The 25,602-nt window shown below is 51.6% G+C and overlaps 1 protein-coding gene across 6 annotated transcripts in view; it reads right to left on the bottom strand.

Annotated features, from left to right (window-relative positions):
* Window positions 1-24,945, bottom strand: part of PLEKHG6 (pleckstrin homology and RhoGEF domain containing G6) — a 34,752-nt gene extending 9,807 nt beyond the window's left edge. The window contains exons 1-12 of one of the 6 annotated variants that reach the window (XM_054443288.2): window positions 24,831-24,945; window positions 12,380-12,640; window positions 6,276-6,481; window positions 4,854-5,009; window positions 3,463-3,627; window positions 2,983-3,078; window positions 2,716-2,766; window positions 2,231-2,380; window positions 1,222-1,332; window positions 939-1,088; window positions 643-780; window positions 217-336 (exon numbers count right to left, since the gene is read on the bottom strand). In XM_054443288.2, the coding sequence (XP_054299263.1) occupies window positions 217-336; window positions 643-780; window positions 939-1,088; window positions 1,222-1,332; window positions 2,231-2,380; window positions 2,716-2,766; window positions 2,983-3,078; window positions 3,463-3,627; window positions 4,854-5,009; window positions 6,276-6,413 (1,275 nt within the window). In that variant the 5' untranslated portion in view covers window positions 6,414-6,481; window positions 12,380-12,640; window positions 24,831-24,945. Of the gene's footprint in view, window positions 1-216; window positions 337-642; window positions 781-938; window positions 1,137-1,221; window positions 1,333-2,230; window positions 2,381-2,715; window positions 2,767-2,982; window positions 3,079-3,462; window positions 3,628-4,853; window positions 5,010-6,275; window positions 6,482-7,790; window positions 7,958-12,379; window positions 12,641-24,830 lie in introns of those variants that run through there. The other 5 variants (XM_054443285.2, XM_054443286.2, XM_054443287.2 and 2 more) reach the window with 5 other exon arrangements.
* Window positions 24,946-25,602: the final 657 nt, after the last annotated feature.

Genomic DNA, 25,602 nt, shown 5'->3' with positions numbered 1-25,602 from the left:
GAGCTCAAATGCGGGAGTGGCCAGGGGCGTCGCCTTGGTCCCATCTCTCGCTTTACAGGCAGGGAAAGTGGTTGGCTCAGGGTGACACAAATGACTGGGGCTTAGCCAGAACCACATCCTCTTCCCCAAACCCCTCTTCTCTCACTTCCGGCGTTTTTGCCTCTTACCTTCTCCCACCGTGCCCCGTCCCCTCCACTCTGTCCGCAGCACCCTCACCTTCCCTTCTCGTCCCTCCTTCACTCGCACAGGTCCCTCCAGCAGCAGCTGTCTGGTGTGCTCAGACGCAACCCCCAGCATGGGGGACATCAGGTCCAGGGTGGAGAATGGACGCAGGTTCTGAGGGACACAGAGGGGAGGGGTCAGAGCGCTCGGCAGTCTGCCTGGACTTCCTGGCCAAGGGCGGCTCCTGGTTCTGCCACCAACACCTTTCTGTTTGTATCCTTCCCCCACGGGCTAGAGAAAGCCTCCCAGGGCCTCTTTTTCACTCTTCTGACCTCTACCCCTTGGACTGTCACCGCTGGGTAGGAATGATGGACACCTTTGTAGCACCCAAGTACGGGGTGTTCTGGCCTCGCAGCCCTTGCCTTCACCAGTATCCCTGGGACCTTGCTTTTCCTGGGTCCCTTCCCTCTGCCCTCTCACCTTCTCCACCTCATCACTGGGTGGCTCCAGCACCTCATAGGGCCCGATGCGTTGTGCTGCAGCCGCCAAGCTCTCTTGCTCTTCGCCCTGGCGGACCTGCGCATTGATGTGTCGCAGGAATGACTCCACGGCTTCGATCTAGGTGGGGTTGGGGGTGTGGGAGGAAGGATGGCTCAGCACCCCTCCCAACCAATGCCAGCCACAGCATAGCACCACACTGTCACAGACACACTAAGAAAGAGACCCCCCTCCCAGTCCCCCATTCACCGGAGTCCTAGCCCCACTGGGGCACCTACCATGGCATTCAGGGCCTCCTGGGCTCGTGCTTCGGGGCTCCTCTTGAGCACAGCATGGAGCAGCAGTGGGTACTTGGTGATGCGCTGGTGGGGCTTGATGAGCAAGTCACAGAGCATCTGCCTCCCGGAGCGCTTGTGCTTCTCACACCACTGCAGGGAAGGTGGGTGGGGCTCAGGGTTTGCTTCCTCCTGCCCTGCCTAGTGGTGAACTCAGCCTCAGGCTCAGCTGGAGACCGGCTGGCTAAGATGTACCCGTCCCCCTCCCCAGCACCCCTTCTCCCACCTGCACGAAGGCATGGAACAGAGGGTTAGTTTCTTGCTGCTCTCGGGCGTAAGCCATGGTCTGCTTCACTCGGAGGCAGTACTGGACGTAGGGGTGGAACCGCTGGCCAAACTGGAGAGACAGATACGGGAGGTGGGGAGCAGGCATGGGGACAAGGCCATGAATACAAGCTCTGGCCGCAGGACCCAGGAGCAGGTGAAGAGATCCTCACAGAGGCCCTTAGCCCAGCTCCTGACAGTCCTTCCATCCCAGGATCCTCCCAGGAATGATCTCGAGGCTAGGCCCCTCTCTCTGGATTCCACGAAGGAGCCTGAGGTCCCGACACTGACCTAGAGCTCTCTGAGCTCCCTCTATCCACAGTGCTACTGGGGCCTGCTGCTCTGGACTTACTCTCCCACCATCAATAATTCAGCTGGACCGTTGTCAGGACATTGCAGATCCCATTTCACCCTGGGGGTGGGGTGGCGACCTAAGAGTTTGCTCAGAAGCCTTGCTTCTATGGAGGGGGTATCTAAGGCTCCCAGGAGGGGTATGCCTACCTCTCTACCCCACTGCAACTTTCTCCTGCAGGGCCCACATTTTCCTGGCTAGGTAACATTGTAGAAGAAAGTCGGACCCTAGGCCCTCTTGCTTTCTCTTGTCACTCTTCTCCATGTCCCGGGTGCCTCCTGTGGTCTTTTACACCCGCCCAGGTCCTCCTAAGGGTCCCCTCACTTAGGCCCCATTTGCTGCACCCAGCTTTTGTAGTTGATGGGAGCCAAGGTGTGGCCCTTCCCTGAGACAGCTGCATTTTCATTTCATAAGGGCCTCCAGAAGAACAAGGAGCCTGTGGCACAGAGGTCAGACTTGTGGCATGAAGGGAGGAAGTGAGGCGATATTAGGGGTAGGGGTTGTGTCCTACGGCCCCTCAAATCACAGAGATTTGCATACTGTGGGCATGCCCTACACACAGGACCCCCGAGGGCTCCGAGTCCTGCCCCATCCAGACACAGCCCTTCACAGGCCTCACCGTCAGGAAGCCACTTTGCAGACCAACGGGATCCAGGGGCTGGCCCGAGGCCCGAGTCTCCTCCAGGGTGGGCCCCAGCACCTCATCCCAAAAGCTCCGGTGTGTTCGAATCAGGCTAGGGACATTTCCAAACAGGGTCTCAGCTGACACCTGGAGGAAGGAGCAGAACTGAGCAGCACGCCTTTGGAAGGTCACCAGGGGTGGCACTGGCCGAGGAAAGGTGAGGACCTTAAGCTTGGATAGCAGGGGCAGGGGTGAAGGGGGATGAACCAGGCACTGGGCCTGGAAGATCTCAAGGATGACAGTCTGGGAAATGGGGGGCCTGTGGCCTGCTTGGAGTCCCCAGTAACAGGGAAGTAGGGAGGGCAAGGCGTCCCCAAAAACGGGGCAGTGGGAATTCAGACAGGGATGGCTGGAGGGCCCAACCTCGTCCCCAGGCTCAGAGGTCGGGCTGTGCCAGGGTCCCCTCCTGAGCACCTACTCACTTCCATCAGCAGTCCCACTCGCTGCAGGTTCAGCAGGCCGGCGGCTAGCAGCTGCAGGGAGGGAGATGAGGGTCTCAGGCCCCAGCGCAGCCCTTCAGTGTCACCTCCCACCCCCCACCAACTTCAGTACTGCTGACCTATCTCCCTGGATCCTAGACTGGCCTGAAATCCTGCCCCTCCCTTCCCCAGTGACCTGCCCTCCAGTCTGGGAGGATGGGGGCTCTTGCAGGGAAGATGGGGCTGGGGCTGGGGCTGAGGGAGGCTCACATCAGTCATGATCTTGAGCTTTCTCACGTAGATCAGCTCGGTGGTCAGGAGCTCCCACAGGGCCTCCTGTTGGTGGCAGAGCTCCCGGCTCATCTCCTGGGGTGGGGAGAATGCTGGTTCAGTTGGGGAATGATAATTAGAATGGCAAGTACCAGCTGTTAAGTGCGACTGGATCCACTTCATAGGTTCTGAGCACTTTGTACGTGACCATGACCTTTTAATCCTCAAACCAATGCTCCGATGTGTAGGTGGTATTATCCCCACTTTACATATGTGGCAACTGAGGCCCAGAGAACTTTACTGTCTTGACCAGGGTCTCACTAGTAAGTGGCAGAGCTGGGATCTGAACCCAGATCAACGCGTTTCCAGATGTTTTTTCCACATGACCCCACTTCCCAAGGCCTTTCCCTCCTCTAGAGCAAAATCTGTGTGTGCATTCACGCCGTGGGGACGGACTCACCTTGTGAGTTTCAGGCTCACCTTGTGCCCAGGCACCAGCTCCCTCCAGGACTTCTCGATGGTCAGGCCGCTGTCGCCACCCTCTCCTATCTCCCAGTGCCGCCGGTCCTCAGGGGGCAGCCGGGGCATCCCAAACATGCTGAAAGTGTGCAGCCTCACCTCCAGCTCATGGGCCTTGGTGAGTTCCTGGGGGAGCCAAGAAGGGCATCAGCTCTGGCCACATCCTTGGCACCCAGCCACAGGGCCCCGGGAGGGCTGTGTGTGTGTGCATGTGTGTTTAAGTGTGTGCGTGTGTATGTGTGTGTGTGGAATGGGAGATGGCAAGCAGCACTGAGTATGAGTGGGGACATGGAGGCCTAGAGGACAGGGGTCGGCCCCATCTGGAATTCCAGGGAAAAAGGCATTGCTGGAATGTGGGTGAAGAGGCACCCTGGTCTGTGGAAAGGTCCCTGGAGAGGGGTCTGATCTAGGCTCCCTGACAGGAAAGAGGCCTTCCATGGGTCTCCTGAATCAGAATGAGGTAGGAGAGGGACAGAAACAGACACTTCAGAGGGATCTTCAAGTGAATCAGAACAAGACTTAGAGAACCAGTGGTCTCAGGCACCACTTTGACATTTGCCTGTAAAATGGCATTTGTTATGAAGCAGCATGGCTTACATTGTACAGGTTTCTTTTTTTTTTTTTCTTTCGAGACAGAGTTTTGCTCTTGTCGCCCAGGCTGGAGTGCAGTGGCGCAATCTCGGCTCACTGCAACCTCCACCTTCCGGGTTCAAACGATTCTCCTGCCTCAGCCTCCTTAGTAGCTGGGATTACAGGAGCCCGCCATGACACCCAGCTAATTTTTTTTTGCATTTTTAACAGAGACGGGGTTTCACCATGTTGGCCAGGCTGGTCTCGAACTCCTGACCTCAGGTGATCTGCCCGTCTCGGCCTCCCAAAGTGCTGGGATTACGGGCGTGAGCCACCGCACCCGGCCCATTTTACAGGTTTCTTTGGTACCAAGAATGTGAGCAATAGACACTCCTGACCCTCACTCACTCCATCCGGATGTGGCTCGGGAGGAGAGGTGAGGCTCACAGCGGCGGTGAAGGATGATGTGGCACTGAGGATAGAGGGAGCATACCTGACTCTCAGCAACTTGGTAATTTGACTTGGTAATTTTCAAAAACTGAAAGCTCAATATCAATCATTTATCCACATTTAATCAAAGTGTCTCAAGTCAAAGTCCCTGGTTGCCATGCATGGACCAAGGAGAGAGATATCCCTGAGAGGTCCTAGGCAGAGCCATGTCTGACTGGCAGGCAGCAGCCTCCTGGACCTGTGTTCTCAGCCCTCGGGGCTTGCTGGTCATCTGTGCAGCCATCACAATTGGAGCCGTATGCATGAGGACGGGAGGAGAGGGACCCCCTTACCTTGAGTTTGGGGGAGTGAAGCAGGCCAGCCCCCACATGGCCCCCGTGCCTCTTCTCAGGCTCTGGATCTCGCAGTCTCATGGGTAACAGGCCTTGGGCCTGGCCAGAACCCCTGGCAAAGGGGACATACTGCTGGAGGCGTCGGCGACTGGGATCCTGGGAGAGGAGCAGGGGAAGTTCTGGGGGTGCCCCCCTTTCCCCAGAAACCCCAGAGAGGTAGTAGGGGGGCAGGCTTGGCTCTAGATGTTGTTCCCCCACCCTGGTAAGTCGGGCTGGCTCACTTCTCCCCGCAAACCCGTTTGGTGTGGGCTGCTCCTGCCCTGAGTCACAGCGGCCACTGCCAGCAAGGCTAAGCTGAGTGGGCAGAGGCATGACAGCCTGGCTCCCTGAGTGGGCCTGGGGAAGAAGTGGGGCCTCCTGCCCAGCAGGTGCACAGGCACACACACGCCTGGACTCTGGTGTGTGTGCCCCCACTGCCTCCTGCTCTCTGTACCACGGGGGGTGCATGGACAAGGCGTGGTGCACACAGTATTCTGGTCTCTCGTAACTCTCCTTGTCTATGACCAGCCTCCCTCACACATGGGGACGAGGGCACTCACATGTGCGGCCTCCTCCCCAGGGGCGTGCAGCCTGCATCCCATCTAGCTGGGAGTGGCTGCCCTTCTGTGTGAAAGGCTGAGGCCACCGCCACACGGCTCCTCCCAGGGCAGGCCTGGTCACATTCCTTCATTTGCCTGTGGCCTGAATTACCCCACATACTTCCTAGTCTCCCTTCTCACCCACAGCCTAGGAAAGTCCCATCTCCAAGGGCAAAATTCTCGTGCAGTGAGGCAGGGGATGTCCCAGCCACAAGCAGAACTGTCCTCAAGGTGGAAGGGAAACCTGCAGGCTGAGGGACAGACCTGGCTTCCACACCCCTCTCCTTGGTCAGGATTGGAGGAGGGCCAGGCAGGTGGAGCCAGGGGTGGAGCCAAGGCAGGCACCCTCCTGTCCCTACCCACCACTGGAGGAATAGGGACACCCTGAACCTTTGCTCATCTTCATCCTGACTCAGGGAGAGGCAGATCTCAGGAAGCCTTCAAACTCCTGCCAAGCAGAGGTGGGAGCCTGGGAGGTGCCAGCTCTGGGGTTTGATGACCTTACCCGCAGCTCTTTGTCTGAGACCTGTCTAACAGCACTCCTCTGAGGGCCTGGCTTCTCCTGGCTCTGCCTCTCCTACCCAGCTGTCTGGGACTGGGGTGTGACGTCCTTGGAGCCTGGCCCTGTCACTGCCCTCCTCTTTCCCGCAACCCAGGAAAGAAGAGTAGGGTAAGGGGCAGGAATAGCTCAACCTCTGAAACTGTAAGGGGACAGAGACTCCACAGCCTAGGTGTCCTCCCTCCTGCCCCACCAGGTCACTTTTGGGGCACAGCCTGGACTCACCAGCACAGGGCGTCCTCGGGGATAGAGACTGCCAGCAGTGCTCTGAGCAGAGGCTCGATGCCGGCCCCCATAAGTCTCAATGCGGGAGGCCACAAGTCCTTGGAGGGGGCCCTCATGTGGAGGACCAAAGGCCTTCATCCCTTCTCTCCTGGGTCACCTCCAAAGGGCCATATCTTCAATGTCCAGGAGAAAGAGGTCCCCTAGGGCTGCAAGAGAGAAAAGAGAGGAATGGAAGGGCCACCCCCAATCAGTGAATGGCACCAGGTGGGAGACCAAGGCTGGTGGGGGCCTGGGCGGGAGGGTATAGTCGGGGAGGAGAGGGCCAAGGGCTTGGTCACTTGTTGGGGGGACACGGCTGCCTCATCTATGACTTGGTAGAAGTAGGGTAGGTCCGCATACATACTGGGTAGGAAGCCCCTTGGAGATGTACCTCCTGTCTCACATGTGTGCATATTTGGGGTACAAGCTCCTGCACTGGTCTCAGATGGGAACAAGGGTCACAGACAGGTCTCGGGCTTTCTGGATACACCCAGGTGGGAGGGTTCTCCTTGCACCTAGATATAACCCCATCCCCTTCCCCATATAAAGCCTGGGAAAAAGCTGGAGGGAGGCCGTGGTGGCTGGGTTGGGCTGGGAGTGGGGGTGGCTGGAGACAGCCCAGTCTGCCACCAGTTTTTGTACCGCCTGTAAGCCTTTACATATTTACATAGTTGAAACAACTGCTACCCCCCTGCAAAAAACCCACCAATATTTTGGGACAAGTAAATATTACATGATATTCAAATTCAGTGTCCATAAACACAGTTTTGTTGGAATCCACCCTCCTCTGCTGGTCTCCTAATAACCTGTGACTGCTTCTTGCTAGCTGGGACAGACGGTGTAGGCCGCAAAGTCTCTAATCTTTACTGTCTGGCCTTTACTGAAAGGCTTGCCCATCTCCTACCTGAACCCTCCTGGCCACACACAGGGAGGTGAGGGGACCAGCTGTCCCGCCACTGGCCTTAGAGACCAGCCAAATAGAAGAAGAGTTTCTCCAGTTTCCAGCTATATATTTGGTCCTCCCCAGACTCTGGGAATACCACCATGGAGCTGGGGGCCAGGCGTGGGGCTCCATCCCTCCCCCCTAAACCTGGAGGGAGGGCCCGCCCTCGAGTGGGCAGGGCCTGGAAGAGGAGAGCCCTCCTAAGGGACGGTGGGCGCAAGAAGCCTTCGCAGGTGTTTGTGCCCCGACCAGGTGGGCCTGAGGTCCTGCCTCAGCCCTCCCTTACTTTCCTCCGATTTAGGAGCAGAGGAGGAAACGTTCACTGTCCCTCCTGCCGCCTCCCAATAGTCCTCCCCCTCTGAGGGCGCTGTCTCCCTCGCACTGCTCCCTACCCAGGGTCCTTTCTCAGCCCAGCCCCCGGCTCCCCTCCTCCCGCCTTCGGGAGGCCAGGCCTTCCTTCCCCTTCGCCCCGGCTTCCAGGTCCCGGGTCCCGGCCGCCCCGCCCCGGGCCGCGTAGCCCTCCCGCCGCTCACCTGTGCCCACAGGTGTCACCGCGCCCGCTGCCCTGCGCCTCCCTCCCCGCCCGCGGGGCTACCCGTCGCCGTCGGCTCCCCGGCGATGCCAGCCAGCCCCGATGCCCAGCCTGGGACTGGGATCGAGCGGCCCGCGGGAGCCGGGCAGCGCGGGTCCGGGCGAGGAGGGCGGGGACAGGGCTGGCCCCTCCCTACCGCCAGCACCGCTCGGGGCAGAGGGGCGGGGCCCTGGGGACCGAGCAGCCCCCGCCCTCACGCAGCCACCGCCTCCCCCGGCGAGGACAGCTCACGTGGCGGTGCCCTCCTTTCCCCTTTGCGGTCGCACCTGAACTCAACATCCGCCGGCCGAGCGGGAGGGCTGGGACCGCGCGCCCTCCCCTCCAGGCCAGACCCCCGCGAGGCGCTGCAGTAATGAGGGCTGAGTGCGGGGCGGGGCGCCGCCGGGGGAGGCGGCGAGGGTGACAACCTGTGGCAGGCACCCCTCTCTCCTGCTGGTCGCGGCGAGTGGCCGGCTCTCCCGTCCTCCCCCTGCCTCGGCCTAGACCCCTAAGCAGGCAGGGAGCCCGCCTGCCAGCTGGAGGGGCAGGGGGCCCCATCGCTGCTGTGGAGTCCAAAGTGTGAGCCTTATCTCTCAGAGGACCGGCTGGCCTGCCTGGTGGAAGGTGATAGTGGAAGGCTGTCCTGGACTTTGCCTTTGCTCCAGGGCTAGGGCCTGGTGTCCAGCTGAGGCCTGACCCGCACTTCTCCTATGACCTAAGACTCAGGTGGAGGCACCCTCCCGCTTCACCTGCAAATAAGCCCACTCCCGGCTACACCAGGGTCACCCAGCCCTTGCGGTGTCTGCTAAAATAGATGCTGTGGGGCCAGGCGCGGTGGCTCACGCCTGTAATCCCAACACTTTGGAAGGCCGAGGCGGACGGATCACAAGGTCAGGAGTTCGAGACCAGCCTGGCCGATATGGTGAAACCCCGACTCTACTACAAATACAAAAATCAGCTGGGCGTGGTGACGGGCACCTGTAGTCCCAGCTACTCGGGAGGCTGAGGCCGGAGAATCACTTGAACCTGGGAGGTGGAGGTTGCAGTGAGCCAAGACAGCACCACTGCACTCCAGCCTGGGCAACAGAGTGAAACTCCATCTCAAAAAAAAAAAAGAAAAAGAAAAAGATGCTGTGGAAGGACTGACATGTGCTGGGCATTGCATGAAAGGACCTTACTTTATTTTCTTTATTTTTTATTTTTTAAATTTATTTTTTAAAAAGAAAATAGAGGCAATATCTTGCTGTGTGGCCCAGGATGGTCTCCAACTCCTGGGTTCCAGCGATCCTCCTGCTTCGGTTTCCCCACCTTTTCACTTCTCCAAATCATTGGCACCTCGTCTGACAGAAGCACTGGATATTTGAGATAGAAGTGTCCTGTGGATGTGTGGTCATTATAATCTTACAACCATGAAACCCAAGACCCTGTAGTGGGCAGGTGGCAGGTCTGAGGCTCCCAGCCCCTCACCCTGCCTGTGGTCTATTTCCTGCCAATGGACTCAACAGAGATTGATACGGCTCCTCACTTCTGCAGAGCATCCTGAAGTTCAGGAAACTTCAGAAGCAGAATCTCCTTGAGTTGCCAGAGGAAAGGGTCTCTATTCCCCGTCCCCATCTAGGGTATGAAATGTATACATAATCAGAGTGTTCTAGTCCTCACTCGGACTCTGGTGACTCTATTTCGTTTGGAGGAGGAATCTGTATCTTTGGCCGGTTTCTAATTTTGTATTCCCCGTGTCCATCCTCAAATCTGCCCTCTGGGATTCTCTTTCTCTGAGCTTGCTGTTATGTGATTTATCTGCTGGTTCAGAAGTGTCCTGTGTTCCTCCAGCTCCTTGAACCAGCCTGTCTCCTGCTCCTGCCTCCCAGCTGGTGGTGGGACCAGTTTTCGGGGGTGAAGTCAGGTAGGAAAGGAACTGCAGTGGCAAGAAACCAGAGTTTGCCTAGTTCTTAACCCTTCCCTCTTCCCATTCACTGTGTGTGTGTGTGTGTGTGTGTGTGTGTGTGTTGGGTGAAAGCTAGACAGAGATAGAGAGACGTCCAGGGATGACAAGAGTAGCCATGCGGGAAAGAGTTAATAAGCCAGGAGAGGAGGTGGTGATTACGGACAGTGTTAAATGACACCCCAGAGAAGCTGGTGCCAATGGCCCCTAGCTTCTCCTCCCAGTGTCTCCCAGAAGGAGTGGGAAGGAGGAATAAGAGGGAAGATGAAATTGAGAGAGCACCAAAGACAAGCCTGGGCTTACAGTGCTCTGGGGTGAGCTGGCTAGACGGGCCCAGTGGAAGGTGGTGGTGGGTGGGTGGGGTGGTTAACCCTTTCACTTCCCTCTAGGCGCTGAGGTCCAATCTCCACCCACCACTGCCCCAGGGCCTGTCTTCAGCCTCCCTGGGAGGAGAGGTTCCCAGGGAAAGCTGGAGTCTAGAAGCCAGAGGTGTGGCCGGGCACAGGTGTGTGGCCTGGGAGGCAGGCCTCCATGTTCTGTTTCTTCTCTTCTGTCACTCTCACAGTCTCCACTTCCATGACCCCTCTGTGCTGCGGAGAGCACATTCCTACAGCAGGCTGAGGGGAGCATTCTCAGGGAGCTGAATGAAATCTAAAGAATTGGGAGGCTGGAGGCTTGGCCTCTGCCAAGTGAGGCTAGGGGCCACCTGGTCCTTGGACCAGAGTATGCCATCTGGATACTTCTCTTTATTCCTGGTTATCCTAGCCTTTCCTCACATGTCTAGCTTAAGTCATATCCCTCACTTTCTCCCAGGTAAGATGCTCCTCATTAGGCCCCCGGATTGACCCCATCACTGACGGTAAAGTGTGTGTCCACGGTCAGAGCTCTGAGGATCAAATATTCTGTCCTGAGGATAACTGCCTGGGGTTGGCATGAGGGGCTCACCAGGCAGGAAGGTCAGGGAAACTCATTTGTGCCTCGACCTCTGCTGAGCCCATATCTCTCAGGGCAGGAGTGGGGACATCTGGGCTAACGAGGGGCTGGCAGGCACTAGCAACAGGAGGCAGCTAATGGGAGCTGTGTTCTCCCTGCCCAGAGCGAGGCAGAAACTGAGGGTTCAAGCTAGGAGGCGCCAGGTCATGTGAGGCAGATGAATACCAGGAGGCCAGGCCACAGGGCACAGCCTCTGGTGCCTCAGGCCAGAACTGGTGCTTCCCGTTTCTTCCTTCCTCCCCTCCTCCCTTCCTTCCACATTTACTGGCAATGTGCCAGACAGTGGGAATATAGAAAAGAAGAAGAGGCCCTGACTTCTAGGGGCTTACAGACTAATGGGAAGGCAGATGGGCAAACAGAACATTGATATTTAAGTTAGACCAAGAACGACTAAGTCAGGAGCTGTGGGAACACTTTGGAGGGAGCGGTTACTACATAGGGGAGCCAGGGATGGCTTTTAGAGGAAGCGAGCTTTGCGCTGAGACTCAGAGGATGAGTTGCAGTCAGCTGGGCTGAGAAGGAGGAAAGGGCATTTCTGGAGGAGGGAAGAGCATGTTTAAAAAGAAATTAGGGAAGGGCAGACTTCCCTAAAGGCCTCCTGAGGGTCTACCCTGTTGGCTCCCTGGGAATATCCCAGCTTCCGAGCCGAGGGTCTCTGGGTGATGGCTTAGGAGGACGAACCTTCTTTGTGGCCTTCCAGGACCTCCACAGTTTGACCTCAGTTATACTTCCCTACTCAATCCCTAGATGTGTCCCCATTCCCTGGGTCGGCCTCGACTTTGCTGACTCCATGCCTTTGCTCAGGCTGTTCCCCTCAGCTGGGTGCCTTGTCCTCCGACTCCACTTACCTCCTTCGAGGTCTTTCCTAGGACTGCCTCCTTCACGAAGCTTTTCCTAATAATCCCGCAGCCAGGCTGATCACTTTCCTCCCTGCTTGCAGCTGCCTTGACCGCTATGTTTCTTTAAAAGGCACCACTCTTGTTCTCCCTACTACTGTTGATATTAGCATATGCCGCCTATGCCTGAGGGCAGAGACCAGCCTAACACAAGACTGGCATGGTGTTTGGGAATTGAACTGGATTGACTTGCTAGAGGACCCAGACAGAATGACTTGCAGATAGACTGGCCTGTACTGTTCTATCCCTTCCCAAAGGAACCACATTTGCTTTTTAGATACCTGGAATTCTTCCATAATTTCAGTTTGGCACTCCTGCTTGATTACTGTAGCATCAGCACATCTTTTATGCACCTAAATGTTCCTCCCCATTAGGACAAACATACCATGTAAGTTTACCTTGCAGGCCAACTCTTTTTTCTTTTTCTTTTTTTTAAATTCCAGATTATCTCAGATCCTGAATTGCACGCCAATTCTGATAGGTGGTGGTTTCCTAGAACATTAACTTAAGAAGGATTCTGCGGCTGGCTCAGCAGAAAGAATGCTAAGATGGCTCAGCAGTGTCTGCCCCAGGGGAAAGAGGGCTCTTTCTGCCTTAGCGTGAGGTTTATCAGTCACTTGTCTTGCACTGGGCCAAGACTGGGACACTGAGAATGTAAGGCCTTTGCCTCTGTTGGAAGCTGATGGTGAAAGTGACTAGAAGACGATCGGGTGGATTTACCTTCTTGGGATTTACGGTGGCATATCTTCCAGTCAGATGTCTGGATGTCCAGGTCTGTGCTCTGAGGCACCCTTTTGACATGCGGCCCCAGAGAAGCTGTGGAATTTTTTTCTTTTTTTGAGACAGGGTCTCGCTCTGTCACCCAGACTGGAGTGCCGTAGCGCCATCACAGCTCTCTGCAGCCTAGACCGCCGAGGCTCCAGTGATCCTCGCATCTCAGCCTCCCGAGTAGCTGGGACCACAGGCACATGCCAACATGCCCTGTAGTGAACAGAACACTGGATGAACAGATGGGTGAACAGAATATTGATATGGAAGTTAGACATAGAAGGGATAAACTGGGAGCTGCAAGAACACTTTGGAAGGACCAGTTACTACATAGGGGAGCTAGGGATGGCTTCTAGAGGAGGCAAGCTTTGTGCTGGGACTTGAGGGATGAGTAGTAGTCGGCTGGGTAGAGAAGGAGGAAAAGGTCCTGGACAAAGAGCTGTGGAATGTTTTTTTTTTTTCTTTTTCTGTTTGTTTGTTTGTTTGTTTGTTTTTGTGATGGAGTCTTGCTCTGTCGCCAGGCTGGAGTGTAGTGGTGGCGCAATCTCGGCTCCCTGCAACCTCCGCCTCCCGGGTTCAAGCGATTCTCCTGCCTCAGTCTCCCAAGTAGCTGGAACTACAGTCGCACGCCACCATGCCCAGCTAATTTTTGTATTTTTAGTAGAGACGGGGTTTCACCATGTTGGCCAGGATGGTCTTGTTCTCTTGACCTCGTGATCCACCTGCCTTGGCCTCCCAAAGTGCTAGGATTACAGGCGTGAGTGACCGCGCCAAGCCAAGGGCTGTGGAATCTTAACCAGACCTATAGGGCCTTTGTGGCTTAGGAGCCCCAGCAAGTTCCTTAGCAGGTGACGTTGAGGCCATGGCACCGAATTTCCCAGCTGTGGAAATGTTCCCCATCCTTCTCTCTTTCCAGGCTGCTCAGGCCTTCAGGAATGACAAGGACATATCCAAAGTGAAAGATGTCCGGAGCCATTTTACTTCTTGGCCTTCTATCTTTGCCCCATGGCACCTGACAGCCATGGTCTCCCCTAGTGGCCTCCCCTGGAAATGCAATGAAACCTCATTGCATTGTTTTGGTCTTTGAGGGCAGGAGCCGAGAAGCCTCCAAGGCCTGGCCTTCCTGAATTGGATGGGCCCCAGGTGGTTTGTAGTCCAACACTCCTACCTACACAGGAACGCAGGATAATGCCCTTCACGGATGGCTCCTGCCTGTGCCCAACACCTCCAGCCATGCTTCTTCCAGGGTCAATGCCTTTGTTCAAGTGGCTCCGCTCAGTGAGTGAGGTCACTTCCTTCAAGCCCCCTTCCTTCCAGTGGTCATTTGATTTCCTCCCTCAGGTCTGCACTGACACTGGGTCCTCTCAGGTTTCTTCCACCTGAGGATGTCTCAAACATCCATGCACCTAGGCAGTTTAAGGCTCTGGGTCAACCCTTGCAAATGTCTTCAAAGCTAGAACAGCCCTTCCTTCCCCCATGGCCAACTTCTACTAGCTCTGTGGCCCTTGTCACTTAGTCCAGGGTCACAGCTAGCCCTCACTTGGGGCACATGTATTTTGAGGCCCATTTGCCCAGGGTCGCTGACTGTCTGGGTCCATCTCATTATGGCACACCTTGCCTAGCCCAGGCAGATGAGCTGGTATTCTCCTGTTAGACACTAGCAGCACCACAGTCTTACATCATCATTACTAATTTAATTTGACAACCCTGACTTTCAGGAAGTTCTTTCTCATCTCTGACCCAAATACCTCCAGCTTAAATTTAATTTCCTTGTACTCTGGGGAATATGCTTCTCTGTATCATGAACCCCTCTTTGGATAACTTAACCACAGTTCAGTCATTTTAGCAGGTTTAGAAGCCCTGGATCCTTTTGCCTTCCTTCGGAGACTACGTTCTCAGTTTGTGTTCATATGGGCAGACAACAAGGTCTGAGGAACCACCCTGTGCACCAGGCACTGAGTGGGATGCTCAGAAGACATCATTCCGTTTCTCCTTACAACAACCCAAGAGGCAGATGCTACCGGTATTATCCTACTTAGTTGGTGCAAGACTGAATCTCGGAGGTAAAATAGCTTCACCAAGGTCACAAAGCCAGGATGTGGAGGAGCTGGCTCAATTCCTATACCTAACAAGGCTTTAGAGCGGACATTTGGTCCAGCCGCCAGCTGCCAAACAGGAGACCACCGTGAGTATGTAGGACAGATGTCTGCCTCTGACTTTGCATCCATTTTGTGTCGGTTTCTTTTTTCTTTTCTTTTTTTTTTTTTGAACGGAGTCTCGCTCTGTTGCCCAGGCTGGAGTGCAGTGGCACGATCTTGGCTCACTGCAAGCTCCACCTCCCGGGTTCACGCCATTCTCCTGCCTCAGCCTCCCGAGTAGCTGGGACCACAGGCGCCCGCCACCACGCCTGGCTAATTTTTTGTATTTTTAGTAGAGACGGGGTTTCACCATGTTAGCCAGGATTGTCTCGATCTCCTGACCTCGTGATCCACCCGCCTCAGCCTCCCAAAGTGCTGGGATTACAGGCGTGAGCCACCGCGCCAGGCCCATTTTGTGTCGGTTTCTACCTTAATTTTTCATTAATCATTTCTGCCTGCCTAAATGACGGATCTCTGCCTCCCTTACTGCTCCTGTACTTGTTGGTTTGTTGTTTTTAGAATACAAATGCACTGTGCAGGGCTCAGAGGCTTGGAGCCATCTGTCTCATGCCAGGGTCTTGGTTCATAGGGAAGCCCTTCATTGGGCTTTGGGGGCAGCTGGATTTGATTTGCCTATATCTCCATCCTTGTATGTAAAATGAGGATAAAATAACTAAATTTTGGAATCATTGGATCATTACAATAATAACAATAGCAAACTTTTATTTATTTATTTATTTTTTTAAGAGACAGCGTCTTGCTCTATCATCCAGGCTGGGAGTACAGCAGTGCGATTATGGCTCACTGCAGCCTCAACCTCCTGGGCTCAAGTGATCCTCCCACCTCAGCCTCCCAAGTAGCTGAGACCACAGGTGTGTGCCACCAAACCTGGCTAATTTTTAATTTTTTGTAGAGAAGGGGGTCTCCCTCTCTGCCCAGGTTTTTCTTGAATTCCTGGCCTCAAGGGATCCTCCTGGGTTGGCCTCCCAAAGTGCTCAGATTACAGGCATGAGCCACTGCGCCCAGCCAGAGCTAGCTTATTAAAGCAATAACTATGTGCAAGGCACATAGTTTATATGTTTTATTTTATTTAATCCTCACAAAAATCCTATGAGGTAGATACTATCATACTCCTATCACAGGGGAGGAAACAGGCTCAGAGAGGTTACATGACATGTTCAAGATGACAAAGTTAGCAAGAAAAAAAGTCAGGATTTCAACTCAATTGTCTCATTCCTAAGCTGGCACCTTTACTATCCAATAGGAAAATAAACAAGTTGCTCTAGGTAAGCCTAGTGTATGGAAAGGAAACCAGATAAAACTGACTGCCTGGTTTCAGCCCTAAAGGTCATCTCAGCATTTGAAGACACAAGAAATCTAACTCCTAAAGCTTTGAGAAGTATTTACTGAAGGCTGCTGGCCAGGGCTGGTCTTTACTGAAGGCTGTTGGCTGGAGCCCGAGCCCAGGGCTCTGTTGCTCATTATACAGCATCGTTTCTTAATAAGCATCTTCACTCCTCTCTCCCCAAAATATTCTTCCTCATAGTATCTATTCAGCCCTCTCCTCTCCTGCTCCCTCTTCTATCTCCTTCTAACCCCTCTTCCTGATCTTCCCCTCCCATTCCCTTTCCTTTATGGAGCCATCTACTCTCGTCCTCCCTTTGGTAATCTCGTCTGCCCTTCTGCTCAGTAAAACAAAGATGTTTCACCCACGTCCTCAAAAAGAGGATAGTAAATCCACGTAACAATGAAATATGGTTGTCCTCGGCGTGCTGGGCTCTTAATGCATGGCCAAGGCAGATAAAAGGAAACCCTAAGGGGCTGAGGAGACAACAGAGAGGGGATTTAGAAAACTACATTGCTCAGGCCGGGCGCGGTGGCTCATGCCTGTAATCCCAGCACTTTGGGAGGCTGAGGCAGGCAGATCATGAGGTCAGGAAATCGAGACCATCCTGGCTAACACGGTGAAATCCCATCTCTACTAAAAATACAAAAAATTAGCCGGGCATGGTGGCGGGCGCCTGTAGTCCCAGCTACTCGGGAGGCAGAGGGAGGAGAATGGCGTGAACCTGGGAGGCAGAGCTTGTAGTGAGCCGAGATCGCGCCACTGCACTCCAGCCTGGGCGACAGAGCGAGACTCCGTCTCAAAAAAAACAAAAAACAAAAAACAAAAAATTAGCCGGGCATGGTGACATGCACCTGTAGTCTCAGCTACTCAGGAGGCTGAGGCAGGAGAATCACTTCAACCCGGGAGGTGGAGGTTGCAGTGAGCTGAGATCACGCCACTGCACTCCAGCCTGGGTGACCCAGAGCAAGACTCCGTCTCAAAAAATTAAAAAAGAAAGAAAGAAAGAAAGAAAACTACTATCTTCACAGGCCCTGCATTCTGTCTCTTTTCCTTCCCTTCCCTCCATCAGTACCGGGGGAGGAGGAGGAGGAGGTGCGGTATGAATCCCTCCTTACCATCTGACTCAAGTCTGCACATTCTCCAAGACCTGAATTAATCCCTGCCCAGACCCTCCTGGACCAATGTGGTCCACAGTGCCTCCTCCGCCCTTGATTCCTGCTGCATTTGCCCCTCTTTCGTTTGCCTTACCTTTCTTGTAACCAAGCTTTCATGGTGGGTGTCTTGTCTCCTTATCTAGGCCGTAAACTACTTAAAAGCAGGACCTGGCTCTTTCACAGTGCCAGGCTAGGTGGAACTTGACATAGATACTAATTAAAGATTTGCTTGGGAGATGACTGTGGAGTAAGACCTCTAGGAGTGAGGTCTCTGGAGTTTGCATTCGGGCTCCATCACTATGGTTGCTTGTCCCTGATTTTTCACGTCTCTGAGTGTCCATGCCATTTGGTAAGATCCTTCCGCACTGACTCTGCGCTTGGCTTTGTGATTTGCTGTGGCCAATAGAATGTGGTAGAAGTGATGATGGACTCGTTCTAGTCTTGGAGCGCCAAAGGCTTTGTCCACATTCATTGTCTCAGGAAGCTTCCCACCATGATGAGGAACAAGCTCAGGAAGACAAGAGACCACGTGCAGGAGAGTAAGTCATCCTAGCTAAGGCCATCCTAGACCAGGCAGAGGAAAGTTGACCCATAGCCACAAACGCACGAGGGAGCCCAGCTGAAATCTGACTAACTTGGACCAAATCAGCAGAATGACTTAGCCAACCTGATTGATTCATGTGCAAAAGTACATTTTTATTATTAGCCTGTTAGTAGATATTTTTGGGTGCTTGTTGTGCCGCACTAATGTGGTGTTGGAGAATGGATACAACCATTTACCAGCTCTGTGATCTTGGGAAAGTTATTTAATTGCTATACTTTTTTTTTTTTTTTTTTTTTTTTTTGAGACAGGGTCTTGCTTTGTTTCCCAGGATGGAGTGCAGTGGCGTGATCTTGGCTCACCGCAGTGTCGGTCTCCCGGGCTCAGGTGGTCCTTCTGCTGCAGCCCCCCGAGCTGCTGGGAGTACAGGCGCGTGCCCCCACGCCTGGTTAATTTTTGTATTTTTAATAGAGACAGAATTTCACATTGTTGGCCAGGCTGGTCTCGAACTCCTGACCTCAAGTGATCCACCCACCTTGGCCTCCCAAAGTGCTGGGATTACAGGCGTGAGCCAGCACACGCAGCTGATTGCTATATACCTCAACTTCCTTGTCTGTAAAACGGGAATGTAGTGGATACTGTTGACAGCTTCAGCTGTGTCTCCTCTCCCAGTGATTGCTTCAGCTGAAGAACTGCTTCACTCAAGGTTCTGCTCCCTTTCCTGGGGCTGCCTGTATCCACTGGCTGGCTGATGTGGAAGTATTAAAGTCTGGGCCCCTTGTTCTAGTTGGGGGCAACTCTGCAGGGCCATCCTAGCTGCAGAGCTGCCTGTGGCTGCTGCATCATTCCCCTACTGCCTAATCCTGTTTCATTTCTCCACAAGGGTCAAATTCAAGAGACTTCCAAATCAACCTCTTACATTCATGTCCCCATCTTAGAATTTGATTTCCTGGAACTAACCTATGGGGAGTGGATACAAGTGACTACGTAGCAAGATCTGGCCAATGAGATAAAAGCAGGTATGTTCCTTAAAACTGCCTGTGGCCGGTGGCTCACGCCTGTAATCCTAGCACTTTGGGAGGCCGAGGCAGGTGGATTGCCTGAGATCAGGAGTTCATGACCAGCCTGGGCAACACAGTGAAACCCCGTCTCTACTAAAATACAAAAAATTAGCTGGGCGTGGTGGTGTGCACCTGTAATCCCAGTTACTCTGGAGGGTGAGACAGGAGAATCACTTGAACCTGGGAGGCGGAGGTTGCAGTGAGCCCACATCACGCCACTGCACTCCAGCCTGGGCGATAGAGCGAAACTCCATCTCAAAAAAAAAAAAAAAAAAAGACTGTTTTGCCTTCAAACTTTGGATCTATTACTACTATCAATAGCATTTTGAAAAACTGCATACATCTTTGTATATTTTTGAATCTAAAACCTTTTTTATATTTTAAAATGTAACGTTTGGCATATTATTAATGTTAACATTTAAGATGAAATAATTCCCTTTAATTTTAACTTTTTATTTAAAAATTCAAGGTTTTAGAAATTTGCAAGAATAATATAATGACCTTTTGTATACCCTTTACCTACAATTACTGATATTTTGCCCCATTTGGTCTCTCACGTTCTCTCTGCATATCACTAGAATTATTGATATATAATTAAAACAGAAATATTTTTTATATATATATATATATTTTTTTTTTTGAGACAGGGTCTTGCTCTGTTGCCCAGGCTGGAATGCAGTGGTGTGATCATGGCTCACTGTAGCCTTGATCCTCTCACCTCAGCCTCCCAGGTACCTGGGACCACAGGCACCTGCCACTGCACCTGGCTAATTTTTGTATTTTTTGTAGAGACAAAGTTTCACTGTGCTGTCCAGGATGGCAGAAATATATCTTAAATATATATTCAACTTAAAAAGAAAAAGTTAATTGAGATTGTACTCTTCCCCAGTGAGATGGACAGAGCTACCTCTGTAACCCCAAATTTTTTCAAAGAGAGGCAATATATGCGGGGGTTTGGCTCATGTGTGGATTTAGGCAGCCTTGGTCTGAATCTTGGTTTTGCTACTTATGGGCTGTGTGATCTTAGACAGGTTATTTAACCTCTTTGTGCCACAGAATCTTCATAATATTTGTGTCTACATCATATGGTTGTGGTGAGGACCAAATGAGTTAATATATATAAAGTACTTAGTTAGAACATTACCTGATATATTGTAAGTATGGTTTATGTTTATGATATAATCGAGTGTATCGGTGGATGAATAATTATTTATTGCTAGAATAATTAGGGTGCAGAGCAAATTAACAAGAAGATATATCACCAGTAAGTTGGAGGTTTCCAAAAGATGTATTCATGATCATTGTTCAATGCATTATTTACAGTACAATCATATCTCAGCGGTAAGTTAATCTAAGACCATGGTAGGAATAAATAAATGAGCAGAGAAGTGATTGATAAATGATAGCAAATTGGAGACATGTAAAAAAAATTTTTTTTAATGACTGAGGTAGGCTCAGTGGCTCACACTTATAATCCCAGCACTTTGGGAGACCGAGGCAGGTGGATCACTTGAAGCCAGGAGTTCGAGACCAGCCTGGACAACATGGTGAAAACCCTCTATAAAAAAACAAAAATTAGCCGGATGTGATGGCTCCCGCCTGTAGTCCCAGCTACTTGGCGGGCAGAGGTGGAAGGATTGCTTGAGCCTGGGAGGTGGAGGTTGCAGTGAGTCAAGATCATGCCACTGAACTCCAGCCTGGGTGACAGAGTGAGACTCTGTCTCAAAAAAAAAAAAAAAAAGTGACTTTCCATTATTCAATAATTGGGAGCAAAAGGGAATGAAGATTTTTTTCCTGCAAGTCTTAGTAAATAGAGAACACTAAAGTGCCTTTGATATATGTTCATTTAACTGGAGGAGGAAATGTTCATCTATTGAAAGTAAATGTGAAACTTTTCACTTCCCCCTTCTTTTTTTTTTTTTTTGGAGACAGTTGCCCAGGCTGGAGTGCAGTAGGTGTGATCTCGGCTCACTGCAACCTCCACCTCCTGGGTTCAAGCGATTTTCCTGCCTCAGCCTTCTGAGTAGCTGGGATTACAGGTGCCCGCTGCCCACGCCCAACTAATTTTTGTATTTTTAGTAGACGTGGGGTTTCACCATGTTGGTCAGGCTGGTCTCGAACTCCTGACCTCGTGATCCGCCTGCCTCAGCCTCCCAAAGTGCTGGGATTACAGGCATGAGCCACTGCACCTGGCCTCACTTCCCCCTTCTTGAAGTTGTGCAAAATATTCGGAGAAGAGCAGTCCCGCTAGAGTGGCGGACAGCCTGGCTCTGGGCTCCGTGTGAGGGTTCAGAAGCTGCTCTGCGGCAGATCTGCCTCGAGCTTCACAGGAGATCAGCCTTGTCCGGGTGCTTTTAAGAATCATGATGCTCTTTAAGATAGATAAGGCATGGAGCTCTGCCTCAAGCTTATCTCATGCTTATCACATGCATGAGGTAAGGTGCTATCGCTATCAGTACTTACTACCTGACTCTCCCTCAGCACTCAAGTATTCCTGGGGAGCTTTGGGGGTATGGAAAGTAATACTGTCCCTACTCCTGCTTCACCCTATCTGAGCCCACAACATCCCAACATATCTTCTTAACTTCACATTTTGCCCTTTACAAAAATATATATAGGACAGAGAAGACACGAAGACCTACAAGAGGTTTGTGGTGATTTCATTAAACAAAGACTTGCCCACACTGATATTATTATTTATTTTTTAAAATTTTATTTCAATAGTTTTTGGGGAACAGGTGGTGTTTGGTTACCTGGATAAGTTCTTTCTTTAGTGGTGGTTTCTGAGATTTTGGTATACTCATCACCCGAGCAGTGTACACTGTACCCAGTGAGTAGTCTTTTATCCCTCACCCTCTCCCACCCTTCCCCCTGAGTCCCCAAAGTCCATGATATCATTCTTATGCCTTTGCATCCTCATGGCTTAGCTCCCACTTATAAGTGAGAACACACGATGTTTGGTTTTCCATTCCTGAGTTACTTCCCTTAGAATCGTGGTCTCCAACTGCATAATATGTATCACATTTTCTTTATCCACTCGTTGGTTCAACTCAAACCAATGTTATGAAGCATCCTTTTTTCAGGGCCATGAAGCTTTTATGCTCCAAGCATTCTATCTTAAAATTTGGGAAAGTTGAGAGGTTGTGTGGTGCCTGAAGTGTTCTATGTGGCATGGGTTATTATTATGATTGTTCTTGTTATGCTCAAGAGAGCCACCTGCCTGGCCTCCCGTATCACTGGGATTACAGGCGTGAGCCACCGCGCCTGACCAGCATGGATTATTTCTTAACACCCCCGCTTCCTCTACAAAAGTTATTTTCAGCAATAATCATGAACTGAAGTTTTCATATTGGCCCTCATAAAACAAAAATATTACAACTTGTAATTTGCCTTCCATCTCACTGCTTTTTTTTTTTTTTTTTTTTTTTTTTTTAAGACAGAGTCTCACTCTGTCACCCAGGCTGGAGTGCAATCTCAGCTCACTGAAACCTCCGCCTCCTGGGTTCGAGTAGGTCTCATGCCTCAGCCTCCCAAGTAGCTGGGATTACAGGCATGTGCCACCATGCCCAGCTAATTTTTGTATTTTTAGTACAGACAGGGTTTCACCATGTGAGCCAGGCAGGTCTTGAACTCCTGGCCTCAAGTGATATTCCCACCATGGCCTCCCAAAGTGCTGGGATTACAGGTGTGAGCCACCACACCCGGCCTCCTTTTCACTGTTTTGAATTTTTAACACAAATAGAAAGTCCAAGTAGATAAGAGGAAAATAACTCAAGTTACTCCTTTGTCTTTGCAATCATGGCACTATCATTGTGTCTTTTGAATCTACCTTTGAAAGGCAGAGATATGTGGTTCTGTTAGTGGAAAAAAGGGTCTTGATCCAGAGCCCAGAGGGTTCTTGGATCTCGCGCAGGAAATAATTCAAGGCGAGTCACAGAGTGCAGTAAGAAGAGAGTTTATTGAAAGCTATTCTGTTTCACAGGAGGGTGTCCTCAGAAAGCCAGCAGAGGACTGCCCCGGCTTTGCTTTAAGTTTTTCTCATATAGGGGTCTTGTCGATGTAAAGGTTAAACTAAGCTGTGTCTACATGTGGGTGAGCAGACTGCATGAGAGAGTTTATTACTCTGTTGATTTAAAGAAAACTGTCCTTGACGTTTTAGCTTGTAAGTATTAATACATCAAGGTATAACAATGATTATCTTCAGAGCATATGTTGATACGGGTATCAGGACATGAGGACTCTCCATTGTTGTCAGAGCTTGTCTTTGTAGGCATCTTTAGACTGTTTCTTCAACTGTAAACACACCATGACTATAGGCTGTGATCAGCAAGGAATGTGCCTTTCTAGCTTTTTGTGTGTGTGTGCCTTTCTAGTTTTAAGATGGAGTTGATTGTCCGGGTGCCGTGGCTCACACCTATAATCTCAGCACTTTGGGAGGCCGAGTCGGGAGGATTACTTAAGACCAGGAGTTGAGACCAGCTGGGCAACATGGGGAGACCCTGTCTCTAAATTAAAAAAACAAAACAAAACAAAAAGATGGAGTTGAGTGTAAAATGGTGTCACTCTGGCTCTCCCAAGCTCCTGCTTCCACAGCAGCTCCACAGGAACGGAGGTGCTGACCAGACAGAAGGAAGAAACCCAAGTAGCTGAGTCTGCGGATGTTGGGGGCCCACTGTATAACGAGTTTTCAGCTTTAATTTCTGCATAGGAGATAATGTTATTTAAATGCTAAGTTATAAAAACAAGTTAACTTGAAGTTCACATTTTATTTATTTATTTATTTATTTATTTATTTATTTTTGAGATGGGGTCTCACTCTGTCACCCAGGCTGGAGTGCAGTGGCCTAATCTCGGCTCACTGCAACCTCTGCCTCCTAGGTTCAAGTGATTCTCCTGCCTTAGCCTCCTGAGTAGCTGGAATTACAGGCGTGCACTACCATGCCTGGCTAATTTTTGTATTTTTAGTAGAGATGGGATTTCACCATGTTGGCCAGGCTGGTCTCGAACTCTTAACCTCAGGTGATCCACCTGCCTTGGCCCCCCAAAGTGCTGGGATTACAGGCGTGAGCCACTGTGCCTGGCCGAAGTTCACATATAATTAAAACTCAGTGGTAATGACAGCATTTATTTAGATTTAGAACTTAGACCAATAAAATACTTTTTCTGGGAGGAATGTTTTATCACTGACATTGTTTAGGATTGCTGGCCCAGGTGATAAGAAAGAACTTTCGTTGGTTACTCGTTTACAATTCTCTAAGGACAATGCAGTCTCTATTCCCTGCCTTGGCGGTGGTGGGGAAACGGTTTTCACTACCCTGCTATTGCCTACCACTGATAAGAGGTCTACCTTTCTTTTATAAAGTGGTGGAAGGGTGACTCATGTCAAAAGGCTGGCGGGACGCCAGCCAGCATGAGTCCTTGGCCCCTCTCCTACTTCGTTCCTATCCTGTCCTGTTGTCCATCCTGCTGTTTGGACAGATGTTGCTGTCCTGGACCTTGAGGCTGAGAGACTTGCCCTAGGGCTGGCACACGGGAAGGAGCCTAGGACCCCGGCACTTCATCAGCACTCCATGGGAAGTGCTCCGTCTTCAGACTATGTGAGGGAGAAGTAAGATCTCATCTTTTCTGGGGTCTCACTCTCCCGCCCAGGCTGGAGTGCAGTGGTGAGATCTCAGCTCACTGTAACCTCCGCCTCCTGGGTTCAAGCAATTCTCCTGCCTCAGCCTCCCGAGTGGCTGGGATTACAGGCGCCTGCCACCACGCCCAGCTAATTTTTGTATTTTTAGTAGAGACGGGGTTTCACCATGTTGGCCAGGCTGGTCTTGAACTCCTGACCTCAAGTTATCCACCCACTTCAGCCTGCCAAAGTGGTGGGATTACAGGCATGAGCCACCATGCCTGGCCCTCTTTTCTGAGGTTTCTGACACTTTCAGGGATCAGGGACATTTATGCCAGAGTCCCGACATTTAAGCTGAGGTCTGAAGAATGAATAGGTATTTTGTGAGTAAGAAGAGGGAAGAGAATTTCAAGGAGTTGGGGGCTTGGGTAGGAAAGCTAAGAGCCAAGAGACCACATGGTGAGTTTGAGGAATGGAAAGAAGCTTTCGATGGGGGAGCTCAGAGTGCCAGGGCGTCTGGAATAGGAACCCCAGAAGGACTTACTTGTGCAGATGATTGATCTGTGCTCGTTGGCATTACGTAATATTCTGTCTGGGAGTTCTGGGGTGCTAGGAGGTTCTCAGAGGCCAGACCACGAAATCCAGGGCCTCACCTTCCCAGGGTTGTCCCAGGTAACCTCTGTTTGTAAAGAATCCTGTTTATTATCTACTGACTCATGGTCATCTGTGGTTGCCATGGTTCCCACCAACAATGAAGCATAAATCCATTCCTAGAGGGTGGGGTCTGCAAGGTGGGGCTGTCCTCTCCCAGTTCTGGCTCAGAGCTCCTCGCAGCTTCCCAGCCTGCAGCAGCGGGGGTGGGGGGAGTGTCTTTGTCTATGGAATCTCAGATGTGGGGCTCCTTGGAAGGCTAGGACAAAGAGCTGAGTGGAGTGAAGGGACAGATCTTTGCAGTCAGGGCTGGGGCCACGTCCATTGAGTGAGAGAGAACCGGGCAGCTCTAAGCTGATCAGAAGCCCTGTTACCTCTGCATAACTAGAGGAGGAGCCCAGCAGATGGAGAGAGAGACTCCAGGAAGAGTTAGAGCAGGATTAGGAGACCTGGCCCCTTTCTTCACTAGGGACAAGCAGAGTTTGTTCCCCAAAGTGGTGGCAGATACGTAAATGCGAAGCTGGGAGGAGCAGTTGTTTGGCAACTGGCAGAGATGTATATATGATGTATAAAGGAACCAAGAGAAGGGGAAGTCAGAGGGATAGGTGGACTTTGGAAAGATTATTTCATTTCACACATTTGCACAAAGGCTTATAGGTTACAAA

Source organism: Pongo pygmaeus, chromosome 10 (assembly GCF_028885625.2).
Source record: "Pongo pygmaeus isolate AG05252 chromosome 10, NHGRI_mPonPyg2-v2.0_pri, whole genome shotgun sequence".
Classification (NCBI taxonomy): Eukaryota; Metazoa; Chordata; class Mammalia; order Primates; family Hominidae; genus Pongo; species Pongo pygmaeus.
This window is presented reverse-complemented; position numbering and strand designations above follow the sequence as displayed.